At 39.4% G+C, this 23,872-nt stretch overlaps 1 protein-coding gene across 7 annotated transcripts in view; it reads right to left on the bottom strand.

Moving 5' to 3' along the window:
* Positions 1–23,872, bottom strand: part of REEP1 (receptor accessory protein 1) — a 98,775-nt gene that overhangs the window by 11,587 nt on the left and 63,316 nt on the right. For 2 of the 7 annotated variants that reach the window (XM_063457632.1, XM_063457636.1), the window contains exons 6-9: positions 22,595–22,754; positions 18,519–18,554; positions 7,856–8,016; positions 2,742–2,790 (exon numbers count right to left, since the gene is read on the bottom strand). In XM_063457632.1, the coding sequence (XP_063313702.1) occupies positions 2,742–2,790; positions 7,856–8,016; positions 18,519–18,554; positions 22,595–22,754 (406 nt within the window). Of the gene's footprint in view, positions 1–1,634; positions 2,215–2,741; positions 2,791–7,855; positions 8,017–18,518; positions 18,555–22,594; positions 22,755–23,872 lie in introns of those variants that run through there. The other 5 variants (XM_063457637.1, XM_063457635.1, XM_063457638.1 and 2 more) reach the window with 4 other exon arrangements.

Genomic DNA, 23,872 nt, shown 5'->3' with positions numbered 1-23,872 from the left:
TTAAATCACTTTGTTTCTGTTTATGCAGCCCTAGCCACACCTCCCCTGGCTATGATTGACAAAGCCTGCATGAAAAAAAAACAACTGGTTTCACTTTCAAACAGATGTAATTTACCTTAACCCCTTAAGGACACATGACATGTGACATGTCATGATTCCCTTTTATTCCACAAGTTTGGTCCTGAAGGGTTTAAACAATTGTATCTCTTTCTCTGTAAATCAAACTTTAATCACATACAGGAGGCTCTTGCAGGGTCTAGCAAGCTATTAACATAGCAGGGGATAAGAAAATCTTAATTAAACAGAACTTGCAATAAGGAAAGCCTAAATAGGGCTCTCTTTACAGGAAGTGTTTATGGAAGGCTGTGCAAGTCACATGCAGGGAGGTGTGACTAGGGTTCATAAACAAAGGGATTTAACTCCTAAATGGCAGAGGATTGAGCAGTGAGTCTGCAGGGGCATGTTCTATACACCAAAACTGCTTCATTAAGCTAAAGTTGTTCAGGTGACTATAGTGTCCCTTTAACTGGGGGAAGTCTACCTGTGTTATTTTTTGCATATTTTTCCTCCATTCTTTAACTTAATATATTATACACCATTATATATCTTTGTCACTTATATATTTACACTATAAAGAATTTTCAGTACACAAATATACAGGTGAATCATCCTGACTCATTGTTTTGACAGATTGGCTGTGTATGTTTATATTCATAACTGTTCACGTGACAGGCATTGAGTCAGCTGATTGTTTCACCAAACCTCCTAAATTCACTTATGCAACGGTATTATGCAATATATATATATATTCCTTGTGTTCGAGCTGTGGTAATGACTTGATAAAAACTACAGTGGAAGTTGAAATATTGTCCCCTTTGCTGTAAGTGCTACAATAAAAGGATTTCTGGCACGGAATGTTCTGGACTGTTGTTAATCACTGAATTCAGGGTGATTTAACACCTCTCCTGTGGTTTATATGAGTTCTCGCCACTAATTTGTCTAAAACTGCAACAAGGAAAATGAGAAGAGCAGATTTTTAAAACAAAGGCTTATTAAGTTTAGTTAGCCTTTTCACTTATTTTACTGCTCAAAGAGTTCTCAGTTAGGAACACAGCGAAGGTCAGACCATGTTTCGGTGTTACACTATTTTACATTAACTTCCTTTGAATACTGTTCACCTTACATAAAAATATCGAACATTTTCAGTTCAAAATTCCACAAGTGCCCAAATCTTGCATGACATGGTAAATGCATGAAATCTGAGTGCACATCAACAAAACAACCAAACATAATAAACAGAACAACTTGCTTTTTTAAAAACCCGCCATTCTTCTCAAGTAAAATGGCATAAAATGAGTTAACCCAGGTACGACCATACAGGTGTTATTTATAGCATTACAGAATAGATTTCGTACTTCATTTTCCACAAAATTAATATAAAAATAGTAAAAATGTTGCACAAAAGGGCAAAATTGCACAGAATATGCTTAAATAGCTGTTGGTTTTGGTGAAACAGTTCAGTTTTATATCTAATGTCCTCATATGGAAATACATTACTGCAGTTAAGAAAAAAGCGATTTTACCATATATCCTGAGTGTATTTATACGCAATATGTAGCGGTTTCCTAAAAACAGGCCACTTACAATCTCAAAACACAATTTCAGCAGGAAGGTTTTTATGGCAATATTTGAATTGCACACAATTCACAAAGATTATCACCCTCATATAATCATTTGTGGAGAAGACCCCCAAAGTTATCACATTCCAGGCGATGCTGAATGAGGTAGCGGCAAATTCTGGTGATTAGATTGCAAGTAAAATAACCATTGCAAAAGATTTAATTACTCCTTTTATATCCAACACCTGCACACAAGCACACATAAGCATATACAAAACAAAAAATGATGTCACGTGTTCAGATTGCAAATACGTATAGGTCAAAGCATTTATGGTTGGTACATCATGGGAATGAGTGCTGAACTGCTTGTCTATTTCTTAAACATAGGTAACAAAGTAACATGTTAAAACTGGTTTTAAAAAAAATGGCTCAAGTCCATCAAATTCAACCTATTGTACATGTTCGTGCTGTTGATGCAGACAAGGCAAAGAAAAAAAACAACAACTTTTAAACAATTTAAAATTTTGGTTCATGTCTCAAAGTATGTCCTCTTGTCCGTTTTAGAGTCCTCTTAATGGACAGATCACCAAAAAACCTGTATATTTATTAAAATAGGTTAAAGTTGACATTGACTATAGCTTCCATCAAGTTCCTTCGGGATTTAGCTGGTATTGGAATGAGGTTTGTCCTTCCTTTGTTGTTGACACAACAATGTAAAAGTATAACTTTATTTATGTTTTACTATAATTTATCCTTCCCTGACACTTCCTCCTGGTTAATTAATGTTTTTTTATTTTTTAGAAATGGACAAATTATTACTGTTTGCTCCAAAATTGCTGTAGTGCATCCCTGAACGTCATATATCCTATGAAATAGAGATGGTTAACTCTGGTACAGATATTTGTGAACTACATTTCCCATGATGCCCAGCCAGCCTTTAATGAAATTCTGGACCTGCTCTGCTAACTCGAGAGCAATGGAATCCAGCTACCGGTATTTTACGAAGCGACCAGTTGATCATGCACACGTTTGACATTCTTCATGCACTTTGTGTGCCCAAGTCCCCTTGGCACTGCATGTGTTTAAGTGGCTTTAACTGGCATCATGCACTTTTTCACCTACGTCTTTTATTACTCTGTCTGTGGGTCAGGGCATCGTTGGTCTCCACTCTCTGAGTGATGGATGAAGAGAATGAGAAGCAAATAAACATAGTGTAAATATTAATGGGAGATGAAGCGTTTGCAGTAATTATCTTTATTTTACGAACTTCTAATGCTGCTGAGTATTAGTTATATCACATTGCAGACTTATTGAGCCAATAGTTTGAACCACCGCATGGAGTGTGATTATAATTACTCATTCTCTCACACAAGAGATAAGCTATAGTATATATGAGTTCTATTTTAATAATCTGTGCAATGGCAATCACTATCAACAAAAATAAAGATTCATATTTAATATGTTGTCTAGTTCCTATATACAGTTGGCAGCGTCCTTGTCAGTGTTCCAAATTAGAACACTGAATAGTAAATGGGTGATAAGCAGGCCAGGGAGTCAGCCCCCCACTATTGGGTGCATGTGGCTGATGCAGGGGTATTTAAATGTAATCACCCCAGCTTTTGTTAAACTTACACACGCTCAACTCAGTACCAGCCTATAATCACAAACACAACCCCCATAATTATGGGAGACCTTTAGTTCAACAGACATGGGGCCCACAGCGTGACATACCTAGAGAACCCTCTTCTGGCTGTGCTCGCCTAGAGACTAGGTAGACAGGATACAAGTGGGAAGCAATAATAAATGTCCTGACTGCCAACAGTGTATACTCTTTGCATACTTTCTCCACCGAAGCGCAGGTTCTGCCAAGCACAAATAAATCCGCCAAGTCCAACATTGTACAAGCCAATCCATTGTCCTGAAGAGCATATGGTGCAAAGAAGACAAGTAACACCTAACAAACAAGACATACGTAGGGCAACGTAGGTCATCTATCTCATTACTTGACAAGTTCATTATTTTCTGTTTGCACTATGTGCCATACCGTATGTAACAATTCGAATTGCACATTAATACTATCTATAATTTATTGTATAAATCGCTTAACAAGTAAAGACCTGATGGAACACATTGAGTGTTTTTGCATGTTCTCACTGACATCATGTGCATCGTACCAAGAAGGATTCATAAATACACTTTTACATTTACAGAGTGGTTCCTTTCCCACATCCATGATTGTGTGCCCACCGGTTTGGCAACGTTTGTAGAGATGGGATATGATGTCATAGTCAAGTGCCCACAGACATTACTGATATAAAGCAGACAAAAGTATTGTATGCAAGCTTCATGCGCTAGATCAACAGGCTATGATGGGCTTTGCACTGCACTTCATGTGAGCACTCAATTTTCACCACTGTTAAACGTCTGTGTCTACGTAACAAGCAAGTTTTGGAGTGGTTTATACAGAGTGTAGGCTGATCAGCCTGAAACAGATGGAATGTTTGTAAATGGCATCATAGGCGAACAACAAGCGTGCATGTGCTACTGGTAGGTGTGTTCTTATATACTTCAACCGCACATTTCAACCCAGTAAATACTTCAGTGGTGTTTAGTTGAACAAATTTAAATGGAACTGTTCCAACCCAAATGTATCAGTCCTGGATGATTGCTCTCTCTTCCGAATCCTCAGCCACATGGTCAACTGCTGTTTGTTTCTGCGTTTCCTCCTCTTTGTTGAATTGTAAGTAACCCATGGTGGAATTCTCTCAAACCCAATTAACATATCGGTTTAGGAACTCTTAACTCTGCCATGTACCATGTTTCTGCTAAATATACTAAATTACCAGATAAAACCATATATACACGTGCACATGCAGACATTGCAGGGGCTGATTAGAGTTCAGAAGTTAACAATGATAAATAGGACTAAAATACAATAAAACAAAAACGACTTCGTATCTAATACAAGATTTGTGGCATCCAGGGTTCTAGTGAATGGAACTGTGTTATTCAGTTGAATAGTGACTTTTGTGAATGCAGGTTTATTTGCATACATATCGATCAATGAGCACAGTTTGTTGGATTTATATAAACTTACATTACTTACCTTTCCAAGTCATAAAAACACACAAAAGTAAAAAAAAAAAGGTAACAGCTTTGTCTTATTCTTGGTTGTGGAGACAAACCTTATTTCAAAATTATTCCCAAAGAGCTGTTCACATCATAATATAGAATTTTAACTGCTGTGTGAACTGATAGCAGCCGTACTGCAGCCGCTATCAGTTTATACACCTCCTGGGTAACTGTTTAGTGAGCAGGATGATGTTTTTGGGCTGCAGACTGTGCTATCAGTTTATACACAGCCTGGGTAACTGTTTAGTGAACTGGATGGTGTTTTTGGGGTGCCGACTGTGCTATCAGTTTATACACCGCCTGGGTAACTGTTTAGTAAACTGGATGTTGTTTTTGGCTGCAGACTGTGCTATCAGTTTATACACCGCCTGGGTAACTGTTTAGTGAGCAGGATGGTGTTTTTGGGCTGCAGACTGTGCTATCAGTTTATACACCGCCTGGGTAACTGTTTAGTAAACTGGATGTTGTTTTTGGCTGCAGACTGTGCTATCAGTTTATACACCGCCTGGGTAACTGTTTAGTGAGCAGGATGGTGTTTTTGGGATGTAGACTATGCTATCAGTTTATACACCGCCTGGGTAACTGTTTAGTGAACTGGGTGGTGTTTTTGGGCTGAAGACAGTGCTATCAGTTTATACACCGCCTGGGTAACTGTTTCGTGAACTGGATGATGTTTTTTGGGCTGCAGACTGTGCTATCAGTTTATACCCCTCCCGGGTAACTGTTTAGTGAACTGGATGGTGTTTTTGGGCTGCAGACTGTGCTATCGGTTTATACACCGCCTGGGTAACTGTTTAGTGAGCAGGATGGTGTTTTTGGGCTGTAGACTATGCTATCAGTTTATACACCGCCTGGGTAACTGTTTAGTGAACTGGGTGGTGTTTTTGGGCTGCAGACTGTGCTATCAGTTTATACACCGCCTGGGTAACTATTTAGTGAACTGGGTGGTGTTTTTGGGCTGCAGACTGTGCTATCAGTTTATACACCGCCTGGGTAACTGTTTAGTGAACTGTGTGGTGTTTTTGGGCTGTAGACTATGCTATCAGTTTATACACCTCCTGGGTAACTGTTTAGTGAACTGGATGGTGTTTTTGGGCTGCAGACTGTGCTATCAGTTTATACACCGCCTGGGTAACTGTTTAGTGAACTGGATGGTGTTTTTGGGCTGCAGACTGTGTTATCAGTTTATACACCGCCTGGGTAACTGTTTAGTGAACTGGATGGTGTTTTTGGGGTGCCGACTGTGCTATCAGTTTATACACCGCCTGGGTAACTGTTTAGTAAACTGGATGTTGTTTTTGGCTGCAGACTGTGCTATCAGTTTATACACCGCCTGGGTAACTGTTTAGTGAGCAGGATGGTGTTTTTGGGCTGCAGACTGTGCTATCAGTTTATACACCGCCTGGGTAACTGTTTAGTAAACTGGATGTTGTTTTTGGCTGCAGACTGTGCTATCAGTTTATACACCGCCTGGGTAACTGTTTAGTGAGCAGGATGGTGTTTTTGGGATGTAGACTATGCTATCAGTTTATACACCGCCTGGGTAACTGTTTAGTGAACTGGGTGGTGTTTTTGGGCTGAAGACAGTGCTATCAGTTTATACACCGCCTGGGTAACTGTTTCGTGAACTGGATGATGTTTTTTGGGCTGCAGACTGTGCTATCAGTTTATACCCCTCCCGGGTAACTGTTTAGTGAACTGGATGGTGTTTTTGGGCTGCAGACTGTGCTATCGGTTTATACACCGCCTGGGTAACTGTTTAGTGAGCAGGATGGTGTTTTTGGGCTGTAGACTATGCTATCAGTTTATACACCGCCTGGGTAACTGTTTAGTGAACTGGGTGGTGTTTTTGGGCTGCAGACTGTGCTATCAGTTTATACACCGCCTGGGTAACTATTTAGTGAACTGGGTGGTGTTTTTGGGCTGCAGACTGTGCTATCAGTTTATACACCGCCTGGGTAACTGTTTAGTGAACTGTGTGGTGTTTTTGGGCTGTAGACTATGCTATCAGTTTATACACCTCCTGGGTAACTGTTTAGTGAACTGGATGGTGTTTTTGGGCTGCAGACTGTGCTATCAGTTTATACACCGCCTGGGTAACTGTTTAGTGAACTGGATGGTGTTTTTGGGCTGCAGACTGTGTTATCAGTTTATACACCGCCTGGGTAACTGTTTAGTGAACTGGGTGGTGTTTTTGGGCTGCAGACTGTGCTATCAGTTTATACACCGCCTGGGTAACTGTTTAGTGAACTGGGTGGTGTTTTTGGGCTGCAGACTGTGCTATCAGTTTATACACTGCCTGGGTAACTGTTTAGTGAACTGGATGGTGTTTTGGGCTGCAGACTGTGCTATCAGTTTATACACAGCCTGGGTAACTGTTTAGTGAACTGGGTGGTGTTTTTGGGCTGCAGACTGTGCTATCAGTTTATACACCGCCTGGGTAACTGTTTAGTGAACTGGGTGGTGTTTTTGGGCTGCAGACTGTGCTATCAGTTTATACACCGCCTGGGTAACTGTTTAGTGAACTGGGTGGTGTTTTTGGGCTGCAGACTGTGCTATCAGTTTATACACCGCCTGGGTAACTGTTTAGTGAACTGGGTGGTGTTTTTGGGCTGCAGACTGTGCTATCAGTTTATACACCGCCTGGGTAACTGTTTAGTGAACTGGGTGGTGTTTTTGGGCTGCAGACTGTGCTATCAGTTTATACACCGCCTGGGTAACTGTTTAGTGAACTGGATGGTGTTTTGGGCTGCAGACTGTGCTATCAGTTTATACACAGCCTGGGTAACTGTTTAGTGAAATGGCTGCAGACTGTTCAGCCAACAGCTCTCCAACACATCCCAATTCACTATCAAGTTTACTCCCAAGCTTGAAAGTTCACCTTAACATGGACATTTGTGTGTTATGTTTGAAAACATCTCTCTAGGAGGAATTAGCTCAGGACCTATGTCTACAGTTAGTAAAATGGGAAGAAAAAATAAACGGGTGATACCATTTAAATGTGATTTCCCTTTGTATTAATCTAAATCGATTGTTTACCAAGGAGCTTTGTAGATACTAATATGAAAGCCATGGTTCCCAAGCCTGTCCAGTTTGAACCATACCTCCAGAGGCCGGTCCTTCTTCCCAGTTGGGTTATTTATGGCCCTTGCATCCAGCACAACAAAATCTTTGGCCTCTTCGTCATCGTCTAAAATCACTTCTTTTAGCTCATAATTTGCCTTAGAGGTCACTTCTGGCTCCTCCTCCACTTCAACCTCAACAACTGAGTCCAGAACACGCTACACGGTATAAAATAGACATTACAATGAAGCGAGTCGTTCACAACTTTACACGACAGCAGGCAGCACGTCAAGCGGTTAGTGAGCTCAGCAATCGTCAGCTTGCACCACTCCATGAGTTACACTTAGTGTGAGTCGCAGGGAAAACAATATAGAGACTGAGAAACTCTTCCCAGCAATTAGTCTGTAACATACTCACTGACAAAGACAACCTTACTTAAAGTTACTTAAAAGTTACTGAGAGAAGCAAAAGTGAAGTTTAAATTATGTACAGAGAATGCTGATGGGGTTTTAAGGGACCTTGGGGTTCATCGTGTATAAGTATAGAGTTTATTTCCTCATCATGTGTAATGGGCATATATGTTTCTATAAATACAATAATCATTTTTTCCAACTAGTTCTCTAATAACATTTTTTTTACCAAGATGTACTCAGAAAAGCAAATGTATTGTATCGCACAACTATAACTACATTCTGTCATTAAAGTGATATTATTAATGATCATTGTATTAGATTGATATGTATTTATCGTTTACTAGAATATTTAGCTTATTACAAAATAAAATAAATAAAAAATTATAGAACTCTTGGCGGAAGCGAAAATTGCTGTAAATTTTTAAATTTAGGTCAAAATATCCAAATTAGATCAATTTTAAAATTCTATTCTGTTTTCAGGTTGGTTATTTCGAAAATGCACTTTTAATTTACGTTTGATTCTTGGCAATTCTCACTTAAAGGACCACTATAGTGCCAGGAAAACACACTTGTTTTCCTGGCACTATAGTGCCCTGAGGGTGCCCCCACCCTCAGGGACTCCCTCCCGCCGGGCTGGATGGAGAGGAAGGGGTTAAACTTACCTCTTTCTCCAGCACCGGTGGGGAGCACTCCTCCTCCTCTCCGGCTGAATGCGCAGTCCATAGGAAGCCCTCTAGCGGCTGTCAACGAGACAGACACTAGAGGCTGGATTAACCCATTTATAAACATAGCAGTTTCTCTGAAACTGCTATGTTTATAAAAAAAAAAAGGGTTAACCCTAGCTGGACCAGGCACCCAGACCACCTCATTAAGCTGAAGTGGTCTGGGTGCCTATAGTGGTCCTTTAACCCCTTAAGGACCAAACTTCTGGAATAAAATGGAATCATGACGTGTCACACACGTCATGTGTCCTTAAGGGGTTAAGTGAATATCCCCACACCAACTCCCTGTAGACATACATTTACAAACGTTTACCAAATATGTGTAAAATATGATATGTTTTATGGCCTTGTGGTTTCTGGGGCCTTTCTTTGCAGTTGATCTGTAGGAATTTGAATCCCAACTTCAAAAGCTGGCTTAGGACAGATTTCACATAAACAAGAGGCCCCTGTCAAGTAATCGTGTGTCATGTACTGCTAACATAACTAAATGTAACAGGCAACTGGATATTAAAATATGTCTGTGCAAATAAGAAAGTGATAATACAGCAGTGGTTGCCATGGAACTGCCAAAACATGAGGGAAGCCATGACTCTGGAGCCTTGTCTAGAAACACCAAGCTTCCCTTGAGAATACACGCTATTCACGTTAACAGTTATTAGTAAGGCAACATAACTAAGAGGCAAGGTCAAACTTTGCTCTAAGGACAAGAATAAAACCTGCAGTAATTTCAGAGCAACACGATTACTCTCAGGGACTTATTCACTAAACAGGGAATTGTGGTGAACCCGAAACTAAATTTTAAAAAACAAGGTTAAAAAGCAGTGGCGGGATTAATGTAGCCAGGGCTTTGGTGCTATAAATTTTTTTTAAAACCCCGGTCTAGAGCAAGGGTGGCCAAAAGATAGATCCACATCTGTCGTACAACTCGCCAGCTGGGGTTAAGCTCTACAATCATTGAAGTGACAGAATTGCACTAATCCTTAGTAAAGGTAAAAGCATTATGTCACTGAGTATCACCTTAAAGGGTTACTCCAGGCACTGTGATCATTTCTGCTTTTTGAAGTGGTCGTTTTGGTAGAAGTCTGGATGTACACTGTTTCTGCTTCAAACATTGTGCATCTAGAGTTATTTGCACTTGTATGCCGGGAGCAATTTGCACCCCCAGCACACGGGACAATTGGCAGCCCATAACTGCAGTTCAATTATAAATGGACATGGCTATGTAATGTAGCTAGAGTTGATATGCTGCTAAACAGTTAATTTGAATTATAAATAAATATATAAATTCAATGTAAGAATACTGTATTAAATGTGACTCGTTGATGAGATATTAGTGCGGCCAACGAAGGACAATTGACAAAAGCACTTTACAAATCACTTATTATTCCAATCCTGGCAAAGGTAAACTAACACAGGAAGTAACAAATGTTATCAGGAAAGCTGAGCAGGCTATTAAATCATGGGTGGTTAATGAGGAATAAAACAAAACCAGATGTTGAAGGGAATCTATCATGTATTTTATTTATTTATTCCTGTCCTAACATCATAAAAGCTGTAACTCAACCATTTAATTTGGTGAATTGATAGGCAGATTTAGATAAGACTGAGTAGCTGTAGCTTAGCACTCAGGCACTGATTTTAAGGTCAAAAATAAAGGGGTTGCAAACAGGCCGAGGCCACACTTTCATCACTGACCATGACCAGCAAAGAAACAACATCTATCAGATAGGCCTAACCAACTAAATTTTCTATGCCTTCTACACCACGTCTGCTAGATAGACCACATCTTCCAGAAGTTACACGTCTACTAGAATGTATGTGTTTATCACACTGACCAAAACTACTAGACAGACCACGTCAACCACACTGTCCATATTTACCAGAAAGACCACATTAACCACACTGACCATACCTACCAGATTGACACGTCAACCACCATGACCATATCTAACGGATAGAAAACGTCAACCACACTGACCATATCTACCGAACAGACCACGTCAACTATACTGACTATATGTAACAGAAAGACCACATCAACCACATTGACCATATCTTCCAGATAAGCCATATCAAGCAGACCATATCTACCAGAAAGACTATGTCAACCATACTGACCATATCTACCAGATAGACAACATCAACCACACTGACCATATCTACCAGAAAGAGTATGGAAACCATACTGACCAGATCTACCAGATAAGCCGTATCTGTAGCGTTACTTACCTTACCCAGGGGCCGGCCGCGGTCCTCATCCAACGGCTTCAATAGGAAGGCAGGCAGTGACCGCGAGAAGCGGTCAGGTGTCCTGCCTGAATCTAAGAGCGCACCGCGGGCCTCGGGGCCGCTCTTAAAGAGACAGTGGGAGCCTAAATTGCCAAAAGGCTCCCATTGGCCCCTGTCATGCCACACTCCCCATACACTTACCTTTTGGGGGTGTGGATATGACAGGAGCCAATCACATTAGTTTAGAAGCTATTTAAACTTACCTCTCCCTTTACTCCCTGCCCTATCGTGGTTTCTGTTTCAGTTCCCTTTAGCGCTTGTTGTGTTCAGTTGTGTTCCTTCGTATTGACCTTGGCTTTGTTTCTGACTACGTTATCTCTTTATCCTTATCTGTTCTGTTTGCCGGCTTGCTGTTTACTGTGTACCAGACCCCGGATAGTCCTAGTTTACGCTGTCTCTCTGTGCCCTTGACCTCGGATCGTTTCTGACTCTGTCTCCTCTCATATACGTCGAGTCCGGCCATTCTAAGGTCCGGTAGACGTATCTCTCCTCTGTGTTGTCTTTTGTCGAGTTGAATCCTGCGAGTTGGGGTATATTTTCGTTACAGTATCAACCATAATGACCATATCTACCACACAGACCACGCCAGCCACAGTGACTATAGCTACCACATCTAACACACAGACCATATCAACAAGAAAGACCACATCTATCAGTCTGACTGTTTTTTTCAGCTACTCCACTGATCATATCTACCAGACAGACTATATCTACTATACTGGTCATATCTACCAGATAAAACACGTTGGCCGTATCTACTAGATAGACCACATCCACCACAGTAACTGTATCTACAGCTACTCCATGTCAACCACATTGACCCTATTGAGAAGACAGACCACATCTAGCACATTAACCATATCTATCATACAAACCACATCTACAGCACTGACCATATCTAACAGACTGACCATGTCTATAGCATTTCTATCAGACTGGTTATAAATCTCAGATTGACCATGTCTAACAGTTTGACTTTGTCTAATATACTGGCCTTCAATGGTATATTTAACACAAGGAGAGCAAGAAAATAGCATATTAAACATGAAAACAATGCTGCCTACAGCATGAAACAAAATATATAGAAAGCATAAAAACAGGGAAACCCACCATACGGTACCCAACAGCAGGTAAGAGTATTCAGTGAACCAGTCCATAAGTGTAAACCCAGGAAAGGCATTCTATGTCATGAACACAATCTCTCCTTACATAATTAACCCATTCTGAACTTAGTATTGCTTGGTTACCCCTTTTTGCTTCAGGTTAGAGCAGTGCAATGCCTTTCCAACCTGTGTTAGAGAAAGGCTTACATTCTAGAGCTGAGCATCTTCAGAACCTTCAATACAATAAGACTGAAACTACTGTCTCACTATAACACTTCACACGTGGGGAGCAAGTGCCAAGACAATCAAGTGAACCTTTGTGAATCAAATGGGAGCTGATTAATTCCGGTCACTTTCCTTTTATAAGGAAAGCAGAAAAAACGTGATGGGTGGTCCCCCCTGTACATTGTCGTAACGAGGAAGACCTCTGCTTATAGTCTTCACCCTGAGTGCCAAGGATTGAAGGGTGAACATGCCTGTGTCCTGTTGTGTTTGAGACTGGAGAGTTAATGGATCCCCTATTAGTTTATGTGGGGTATAATAGGTAATATACTTATTGTTCCGAACCTTAACATCTAGACTGCCACTCACACATACATTTATTAAATTCCTCAAGATGAACAAGGCGTTAATTTTCACAGCTTGTTTAACAAAATGCTTTAAAATCAACTCCTTATCCTACAAGATTAATAAACCTCTCCTCCAGCACTTGAAAACTTAATGGGCTACGGCATTACCTTCAGCCAACTCATCATTTATCGGATCATCAACAACAAGTGATCCACACAGGCTGTGTACCAGTTCATTAAACTAAATCAGCCTGAAAAGAACCAGGGGTTTAGAATGCCTACTTCCTAAACTTGGAACAGTGGAAAATTGGACAGGAATAAACTAGGGAATTTGATATTTTATACCACAAGAGCTGACATGGAAAACAGCTGTAAAATTTTGTAGAATGTTTCCGATCCCAGTGCTTACAGATGGCAGGCAGAGCTTCCGTTAGTATCATCCAGCAGATATATCATAATAGTTTTGGATTAAAATTTACGCCAGTTTGCCACAATTCTCAGTGATCGGAAATTCTCTAAGGAGAGTGTATCCACATATTGGAAGGTACACTTTATTATCTAAGCTTTAATGAGAGATTCCCTTTAATCTGTAGCAACAAAACAGCCATGCAAATCTGTGACACTTACAGCGCAAGTCCCCAAACCATGAGCACATAGAAAAGAAGAGAAAGAATTATAATATAATCAGTACTTTTAATAAGGTCATATATACAGCTATAAACAATTTTACATAGTTTATCACACTGCATTACTTCAATTCTTAAATCAAAATATCACTTATTTCTGTAACCATATTATTTTATTCACTCTTCATTATGGCCACGATTAAAACATGTTTAGATTTGATATTCAATGCTCTATTAAGACACAATGCACTATTAGATTTTGGCTGCACTGACTACAGGCCAACTCCAAATAGGTACAAGACCATATCTCATTGTATTGTGTTGGTGTGTAGCCGTGGGTATCTTATATTTAAGGGGTGCTAGTCTAACAACAATAATAGCAAATTGCTTGCATCACTTGGTTTGCCTGTATAATATCCTTTGATTCAGTAAGACCTAAAAGTAAGCAGCCTCATTAAAATGACATTGTGGCAGTTTCCAAAGTGGAGAAAATTATTTTAATTCCCACATGGTAGAGCAAGGAATCAGGATTTAATTATTAATTATTGCTATTATTATAACTAATTATTATTACGGAAGACAAATAAAAACAACCCATAAACACTAAAGGGTATCATTATCGTTTACTCCTGTAAGTTTAACTTCCATGAAAAATATATAATAATATTTCCTACAAACATACAAAATTATAGATAAAAGCAATGCCTATTTTTCTATACCTTGGTAATTTTACTAGCGTCACCCCCCCCCCCCCCCCCCCCCCCCCCCCAACGCATTCTCCCCAGCCCTATCTAATCCTTACCACTATTTATAGAGAGTACATTACAAGGTTTAGCTTTGATGGAAAAACAATGTAATAAAATTGAGATGAGATGTTTTTCACGCTTATTTCCACATTATGGAGCTATCACAGTACTTTGACTTTTTCTATGGCTTAATTACGCTCCTGCATGTTTCAACTCGGAGACAGAATATTGTAGCCACGGCCCATTTAGTTACTTACCGGCATTAGTGAACGAGGCAGGGAGCAAAGGTCAAGCAGTGACTTACTAATTCTTGCATGAGATGGTAGAATCACACGCACATATTACCCTGCCAGAGATCCATTCAGGTGAAGAGAAAGGTATTTTATGAACAGACAAATTGTGGACATAAATTTTAATAGAAACTGGGATTTTGGAAGTATTTGTTCATTTGGGGACATTTACGACTCTAATCTTGTATGCTTCTCTAGTCAAATGGTATATTCAAACTCCTTAAAGAAACACTCTTGGCACCATAACCATTACAGCAACATGTAGTGGTTATAGTGCCAGGAGTGCCCTTGCTCTTTCCCTCTACTGTCAGTAGTCTAACCTTTTTGGAACGGTTTGACTTCCTACTTGGGGCCACTCTCCGCCATACCGACTAATACCAGGTAGCCAGAAACTGCTAAACAAAAACTTCAGTTTCTCTCACGAGCTGTGTCCAGCTATACAGGGATAGGCCTACCGGCAATAAGCCTCAGCTGATTTCTCTACCATAATGAGCTAACCCTGCAATAAGGAAGCTCCTGATTAGGAACTAATATAGGGAGCAATTGCATTTTTACTTTACGATAATTTTACGTTGATTATATGCTGTGCGGATGTCAATGTCAATCCATTGTTTGCATTTTTGGGGCTGCTCTTTTAAAAAAAAGTGATAAGATATTAAAGGGATACTTGAAATACATTATGTGTGAAAACTTTGTCCTCTTTTCATTTCACAAAAAGTGAAATAAAAAATTGGCACTTTTATAAATTAATGTTGTTACACCCTCCTTGATGTCGTTCAGACAACAGGTCTTATTACTTCCTGGTTTGTTTAGCTCAGTGGGGCTAAACTCAAGAGGCAGCAACTGCCTTGCAAAGACTTCTCATTGAGTTAAATTGGGAAACCTGTGATTGGACAACCACGGAAAGTCTGGGCAGGGGAGAGAACTGCAGCTTTTGCAAGCTGTATTTAGGAAGTTATTTGAGCAGTGTCCCTTTAAATCAACCAGGTCTGATCTACTGAGAAATTTTAACACGTTCAAGTTTAGCAACATAATTTTTTCACTAAACAGCAAACTGTTAAACTGATTTGGGAAAATTCTCCAACAAGTCACAGTTAGGTTATTTGAGTCCACATTTTGGAATTTGGTTTTCAGTTTACTGAAATTTGTGATCTAAGGAATAAACCCACATGTGCATCTTTGTTCAAGAATTTTTTTTTTTTTTAAAAAGAGCTTTACGTTGCATAGATGCGGCTAAATTTTATTAATGAGTAAAACCCCGGAATGTATATAAGCGACTGCAGCACAAAAAGACAAATAATGCAGCAAAGGACTGGGATAATGCATGACTTTCAGGATAAACGACTATATAATATATACTGTATCATTCATTGGAATCTGGCCCAGCATGTACTTGGCTTGATTTACTAATAAATGACTTGACCTATACAGTCAGATTTATTAAGCTCCACAAAAAAAAGCCTGTGTTTTACAGGATTTCCACATACTGCGGAGATAATGTAATGGGGGATTTTTATCCTTAGAATTTAGAACCTTGTAGCAAACTGAAATCCAAATGCCAGAATCTTGCAATAAAGTAGCCGAGCTGTGACTATAGCTGGGTTCTAAAATGTTCCCAATTCTGCTATTTTACTTTGATTTAATACATTAAAAAAAGAGACAGTGCTTTACCAGATCTCTCCTAATATATCTACTTTACGACTTCTATTGAGCACATATAGTAATGCTGCTATTATCAATGTCTGTCTGATTCTTGAAATGATTTCAGCAATCAATAAAGAGGCATTAAGTCATTCCCTTAATTTCCCTTGTCAGCTCCTCTGTGTACACCTAGATGAGAATCCATTTATTGTGTGGATTCGATTCTACCTATCTTAGTGCACTCTCAAGTTGTAATAACCACTGATCCTGTTTGTATCTGGACTCTTCTAGACCAAATGCCCTCTCCACGGGTTCCTTCATCATTAACACAAAGATGGTATAACTTCACAAGAACAAACGGTCAGTATTGACTGTGTTCCTTGATGCCCATGTTTTCTTTACACCAAAGCTGAAGTCCCTGTAAAAAACTTTTAATGTTGCTTTTTAGTAACCATGCAATCTAGATTTGGATAGACATATCCATCGGATTGCCCAGGACTGTCTCTTAATTTTTGCGACAGACAGAGAGTATAAAAACATTTTCTTTTAACTGTATATAATATTATTTCCTTTACATTGGGCAGATATAATTGTACATATGCATTTTGTTAACAAAAGCCTTTCTTATTCTATAATTCCATCCCTGTGTTCCACACAACCTGCAGTACAGAATTTACACACCAAGCGCTAGGGAAATTTAAGTTTAAGGTAATGTCAGCTGACACAGCTCTCCTGTTTGCTCTGGCTCAGAGGTGCTTTTACTGCCGTTTCAGGCCTACATTTCCCAGAATCCTCTATGAGCCACTGGACACTTTGCTCAAAATGTTCTTATGGGATTTGTAAACAAAATTCTCATTGTGATATTTAGGATTTAGGGCATGGACCACCATATCCAAGGCATAGTGTATATTTCTAACCCATTTTACAAAAGGAGTTGGAGATGAAATATAATGTGTGTATGTCTAAATTATATTACTGAAATGGGAAGTGTTATCCAACTGTATCAGTTTGTTGATATTATTAAAAAAGCAACAATACACACAATTAAAAGAATAAACTTTTTTTTAAACTATACACTTCCAGCCAGCATCTGTAAAAAAAAACAAAAAAAAAACAAACAAACAAACTGATTTCCGTGCAATAGCGTAAAATCTGCATGTACATAAAAGCTAGCACACATGGCAAATATTATTATTTTATTATTTATATAGCGCCATCAGATTCCGCAGCGCTTTACAATGGGTGGACTAACAGACATGTAGTTGTAACCAGACAAGTTGGACACACAGGAACAGAGAGGTTGAGGGCCCTGCTCAATGAGCTTACATTTTAGAGAATTCTATTGAATCACCGTGTGATTGTACATTTTAATAACTAACAGTTAATAAGATATAAATGTCACCGATGACAATGAAAAGCACATTCTATTCCGGCAAGACATTTTTCATTGTTTTTTCTCCACTTGTCCTCTCGGGCTGGATATTATAATAAATATAAAACTTACAATATATGCCCGCTCCAAAAATATATGAAATTACAATGCCTAATATAATTAAGGATCAGGAATGAATGTAAAGAAGGAAATTAATTGGGTTTTCGGGAAGAGGTGAAGAGAGACAACAGATGGGGGGGGGAAGGTGCGTCTGAGATTATTTAATGAACATTAGATATTAGCAGGATAACAGAAGCATGTAGTATAATATTATCGCTGTGACTTTATTCTCATTATTACAAAGCAAATAAATATCTATAAATATCAAACAGCAGAGCACGGCTCGTTAACAGGTAGTGCTCCCATAGGCTGGTAAGCCCTATAGGAATTGTAATACTGCAATAATGTGAGACCTATATGTTGCTACCTCTATGGCAGAGTTTAGCAATGCCATTTAGTGTACCAGCACTACACCAGTAACACCGTAATTTGGGATAACAACATTTTGTGAGAGCACTGCATCACCAATGGGCAAATAAAGGGGAAAATACAGAGCAGAGTTATCAAACTTTTGATGTAGTACCACACTTCCCAAAATTCTTTATGGAAAGAATTATTGGGGGTGGGGGGTGAGGGGGGAGAGGCTGGAGATACAAGAAGTACACAAGATTTTACCAGTGTCTCACATGGCTCATTTATGCTCAGAGTGCCTGAGAATGTGGTAGTTAAGGTTAAGCCATAAACAGGAATGATACATGTACAAAGGGTAGGAAAACAAACTATTGGTCGGCACACGGAACGCATTGTCAGACCAAGCAAACCAATCCAGTGACGGTTAGCAGAAAAGCACACGTTGGTTTTATATAAACTCACCTCTGAGGATTTTAGCCACCGAGCAGCACGTACAAACTGTGAATAGGGGCCAATGTCAATCAATGTATCACAGATAAATCACATTGCTCATTCACTAGCAAGGTGAATATGTTTTAGTCTATAAGTAATCATTTATGGTTTAGAGAACAAACAGCTTTTTATTGTAAGCATAGGAAAAGTGTACGTCTTTTTTTTTTGTTTTCAAATTCAAGTAATTTATTTTATTGATTTTTTTTTTTTGCTGTGCAATTTATTTTGTCATATTACTCTACAAACCAGAGAGGTTTTACACAGTATAGTGGATGACTACACCCTGCAGCAAACTCTCTCAACATTCATGAGCCAAAGGCAAATTCATTAAACAGTGATTTGTTTACTGCAAACCTCCCAAACTTTCAATAGTTTAAATTTAGGCGTGTGAATAAGGGTGTACAGAGGGGTGGGCTGGTCTAAAACATTCTTAGTGACTTATAAACCTTTGCAACTAAATGTTATTTAGAACAAAAACAATGTATCTTATTTACACAGATTGATTTCTAAACACATTTATTGTAGTTTAAAGACACATTACTGGGAGTATTAATGTGGTGGAGCTCTGGTATACACTCAGACACACCAACAATTGGAGCTCCTACAAAAGAGGGGCATTAAGAAATAACAAAGGGATGGAGAGATTTGGAGCCAAAAGAGGGACTGTCCCTCATATATAAGGGGCACTTGGGTGGTATATTACTGGGAATTTTTACCCAACTCAACTATTTTAGCTTAATTATTGTGATTCGATTTTCCTTTCACAACAATTCATGTGAATACATTTACAAAAGGCTTTTTTAAAGAATCTCACCAAAACCAATTCCTGTTGATATTGTCAATTAACAGGAATAAGCTTGTCTACGACACCATTATATCATGCAGGACAACTATACTGGACATCAGTACTGCCTATATTGAGTGTCTGGGCACTGTACCCAGAGTCAGCCTTCTTCTCAGCTGCACTGAGAATGCGCAATTAAAGGGATTCTATAGTGCCAGGAAAACGAAGCCGTTTTCTTGGCACTACAGGGTTAATCGGTTCCCCCCCTTTCTTGCGCCCCACCTCCCGTGGGGCTGAAGGGGTTAAAACCCAATCCAGAGCCGATGATCCTTGGCGCTGGGTCAGGTTCTGCCCACGCTCCTCCCCCGCCGACGTCAGCCGGCGGGGGAGACATTTTAGAACAATTTCATAAATATGAACAGATCAGAGACCCAAACTAAAAGATACCGTTTACAATACCGTCATACCCCCTCCCCCAAATATCTAAATGATGCAGATGTGTATATTCTGTTGGACGCCCTACAAATGAATTAACCCTAAATAGGAAATACAAGAGGCAGGACTGAAAAAAGGCTGCATACTATACAAAAGCAGATAAACCGCGTATACTGGGCAAGACCAATATATAAATGGCATTTAATTATCTATAAAGTGACAGCAAGCCGTGTTGTTCACAGCGGTTGGACAAAATCCATCTGAAAAACAATATTCCAATTGGATACGGCAACAATTATTCATTAGAAAGAGTTACTAAAATATAACATGAATCCCGAGTTATGTTAAAGTAATAAAGGACAATTATTTGTGTTTCCAGTAATTGAGAACAAGGAGTCTAAAAGGCATGTTATTTCTTTATTCTAATAAATTGCTCCATGAAATCAGCAAGCTGCAGTCACACAGGGCCTCAATTCAGCCCTGAGCCAGTTGAAATTTATAGGCTTTGTAGCTTCGTACTCTACAGTGACTGAGGGATGATCTTCAATACCAATTTGGCTATAAAATTGCAGCGAGGAAATGGAAACAATCCGTATGCCACAAAAAAACGCTGCCTTAGCCACAAGTTCTTCCTCATTCGACCTTATTACTGGAACTTCAATACAAATCAGGCCTTCCTCGCAGTAAGTATAGCAAGCTAAGCAAATGCAAACCCAACTTTAAAAAAAAAAAATAGAGGACTATAAACAAGTGGCATCCTTCAACACTGAAAACAAACAAACAAATGTACCCAAAACAAAACTGGTTAAATAATGGGCCAAAATTCTACATCTCGCCTTGACCACAAACACAGATATTCAAATATATGGAAGTGGATATGAATCAGACAAACAAAATGAAGGGTAAGTGTAGACTCAAATATCAGCCAGTTTGGTATTGTTCAACAAATTACAATGGCATTAATGTAAATTGGAGAACAAAATAATGTACTGAATTACACAGAGAATTAAGAGGTGTTAAAGGGACACTATGGTCACCTAAACAACTTTAGCTTAATGAGGCCGTTTTGGTGTGTAGATCATGCCTCTCAGGCTTTACTACCATTTAATAGTTAAATCACTTTGTTTTTGTTTATGCTGCCCTTGCCACACCTCCCCTGACTCTGACTGACACAGCCTGCATATAAAAAAAAATCAAAACTGGTTTCACTTTCAATCAGATGTAATTTACCTTAAACAATTTTATCTCTTGCTCTATAAATTGAACTTTATTCACATACATGGGGCTCTTGCATGGTCTATCAGCTTTTTAACATAACAAGGGATAAGAAAATCTAAATTAAAGAGAACTTGCAATAAAGGAAGGATAAACATTAGATGACTCTTTACAGGAAGTGTTTATGGAAGGCTGTGCAAGTCACATGCAGGGAGGTGTGACTAGAGTTCATAAACAAAGTGATTTAGCTCCTAAATGGCAGATATTAGCACTGAGACTGCAGGGGCATAACCTATATACCAAAACTCTTTCATTAAGCAAAAGTTGTTTTGGTGACTATAGTGTCCCTTTAATGTTCCTAAACTAGATATCTGACGCAGATGTATTCTCACCAGTCAATGCCGTAATTCATGTAGATACAATAATGTCTAGATTGCAATACACTTCCCCAGTGGATGGCTGAAGGAAGGTTAGTTTTGGTGGGTGTCTTGGCTTAATCTGTGCATCACCCTGTTGAACCTTTTCTATTTATAATTCTGCTCACGGGCCGCCCAGTGCTGTTTACATTATTATACGTGTATTTTGAGGAATGCATACATATACTGAATTGCACTATATATGACAATGCACCTACAAATTATATAAAGCCTCCCAGCAGTCACAGATGCAATGGAACAGTTATGACTTAGGACCCAGCTGTTCTGGGTATTTTCCGAAGTGATCCATTTCTTGTTATATATGTTATTATGTATCTGCTATTGTTATTATGTACCTGCCTTATGTAGATGTGGCTATCGCTGTATCCGGTCTGTATTTTATACTAAATGTAATTTGTGGCAGGGTATATGGCATGCTTCCTGGTTCCTCTATGTCCTATCTCTCTCATTCGGTCCATTAGAACGTTTTTAATATGTACTCAGGCAGAGCACACCCTTTTTTGAGCAATGCTGCAGAACACTGCATAATCACTGCCTCCCACCCTAGGCCTGACTCACCCTTGTCCTGCAGTATGGATCTGCAAAGATAAATGCCCATTTTACAACACTCATATCACAGCAGTATCTTCATTTTTGCTTCTGTCAAAGAAGAAAATACTAAAATACTAGCAGCCTACATCATTTTCACAGTACTCTAATCCAATTTGGAAGGGTGTTTTTTTTAGGTGCAATTCTCCATTAGTTCAGCCACATTCGTGGCCAATCTCTGGTCTTTTTCTAGCTCCATAAAACTAAAAATATGCACTTTAAGCCAAAACAGGACCTGACATTCAAGGTGAAACAATGTATATAAACCACGTTTCCTAATGATCCAAAGATCAGCCACAGTCTCTAAAACCGACAACAGCTCATACTAAGAACTGAGGATTGGGCCTTCCAGAGTTCTGCTGGTCGAGAAACAATTACACTTCCTATTAGAATGAAATGAATATTCAAGGGGCAAACATACATTTAGTCATGTCCTACATAAGCTATTAATGATGGAAGGCAAGTTTTCCTATTTATAGATCTTACAGGACATCGACAAGAATGACACATAGCTAAGATGTCTGGTGAACGATGGACGGTATAATGTGAGGACAAGGGGCAGAGCATTTTTTTACTTCTTCACTAACCTGAGGCCTCGGAGGTCTGCGTTGCACTTCTACTAAGTTTTGACTTGGCATTCTTGCTGCTTGCTGCCCGCACTGTGACCGGTGAAGGTGTGTCCCCACGGATGGTCGAGAGATCTTGCATGCTAAAGCTCCGAAGTCTTTCAGACAGCGCTCCTTGTCCCTAAAACAATGATAAACAAGGAATTATTGATCTAATTACACATATTCTACGTCTCTAGAGCATGATTTAAACTGCAAAATAAGTCCCACTCACATATGTAATGATAGAAACACCTTGAGAAAGTCAATCATTTATACTGTAAAGGCAGTATTTACATTACAGCCTAGGAACACCTCCAGTGGGCACTCTCCATTGTGCAGCACTGCCGTTAAGCGTCTTCGCGCTCAGCATGGAGACGCTGAACTCTCCCCATAGATATGCATTAAGTCAATTAATCTCTATGAGGAGATACTGATTGGTGCAGCAAGGCGTTTTGCCGCGCATGCGCTATACCTTTCAATGCTTTCATATGGGGAAGCTTTGGATTGGCTGAAATCATCAAATCTAATGATGTCAGCCAAGGAAGCAGATCGAGGACGGGACTGGATACAAGGAGCAAAACGCGGCGCTGGAAAAAGGTGAGTAAATCACCTCTCTAACTCGAGATATGGTGGGCCAACCATCTAATCCGTGGTTTTAGAAATATAGTGTCAGGAATACATGTTTGTGTTCCTGGCACTTTGGTGCCTCTTTATCATTTAGGACAGAGATACAGTCATTTGAATTTGATTTGTTAGCTACTATAGTCGCTCACACTGAAAAGTGATCCAAACCTCTTTCTTTCTTTTCAGCTAAATTTAAAAGAAAAAAAAACCTAGACAAACTTTGATCTTGCTAGTTGTTACTTGTTAGCTAAGGAAATACAGAAGACACCTAGAGTAAATGTGATACCTTTATTAAGTAGGTCTGTCCTTTAGCCATGGAAGACCTGCCTGAATAAGAGATCTGAAAGGTATTGAAAGCTAACACTCTAACTGTATCACATTAGCCTGAAATAATATCCCCTTTCCTTGTCTCCAGGGGGAAAACAAGCCCAAGGACACTCATGCAAGCCACGGCAAATCACACATAATCCAGTTATACACAGCAAGGGTTATATGAGCAGAACAGGTGCTGTCATGCAGATAAGAGGGGATGCAGAGGGAGAAAGCCTAAAGTTAAATAACCCTACACAAGCCAAGTCGGCTGGGCCATCTCCCTGTATTGCAATGTGTTGTAGGCCTGTCACAAAGTGTCTG

This window comes from Pelobates fuscus, chromosome 6 (assembly GCF_036172605.1).
Source record: "Pelobates fuscus isolate aPelFus1 chromosome 6, aPelFus1.pri, whole genome shotgun sequence".
NCBI lineage: Eukaryota > Metazoa > Chordata > Amphibia > Anura > Pelobatidae > Pelobates > Pelobates fuscus.
This window is presented reverse-complemented; position numbering and strand designations above follow the sequence as displayed.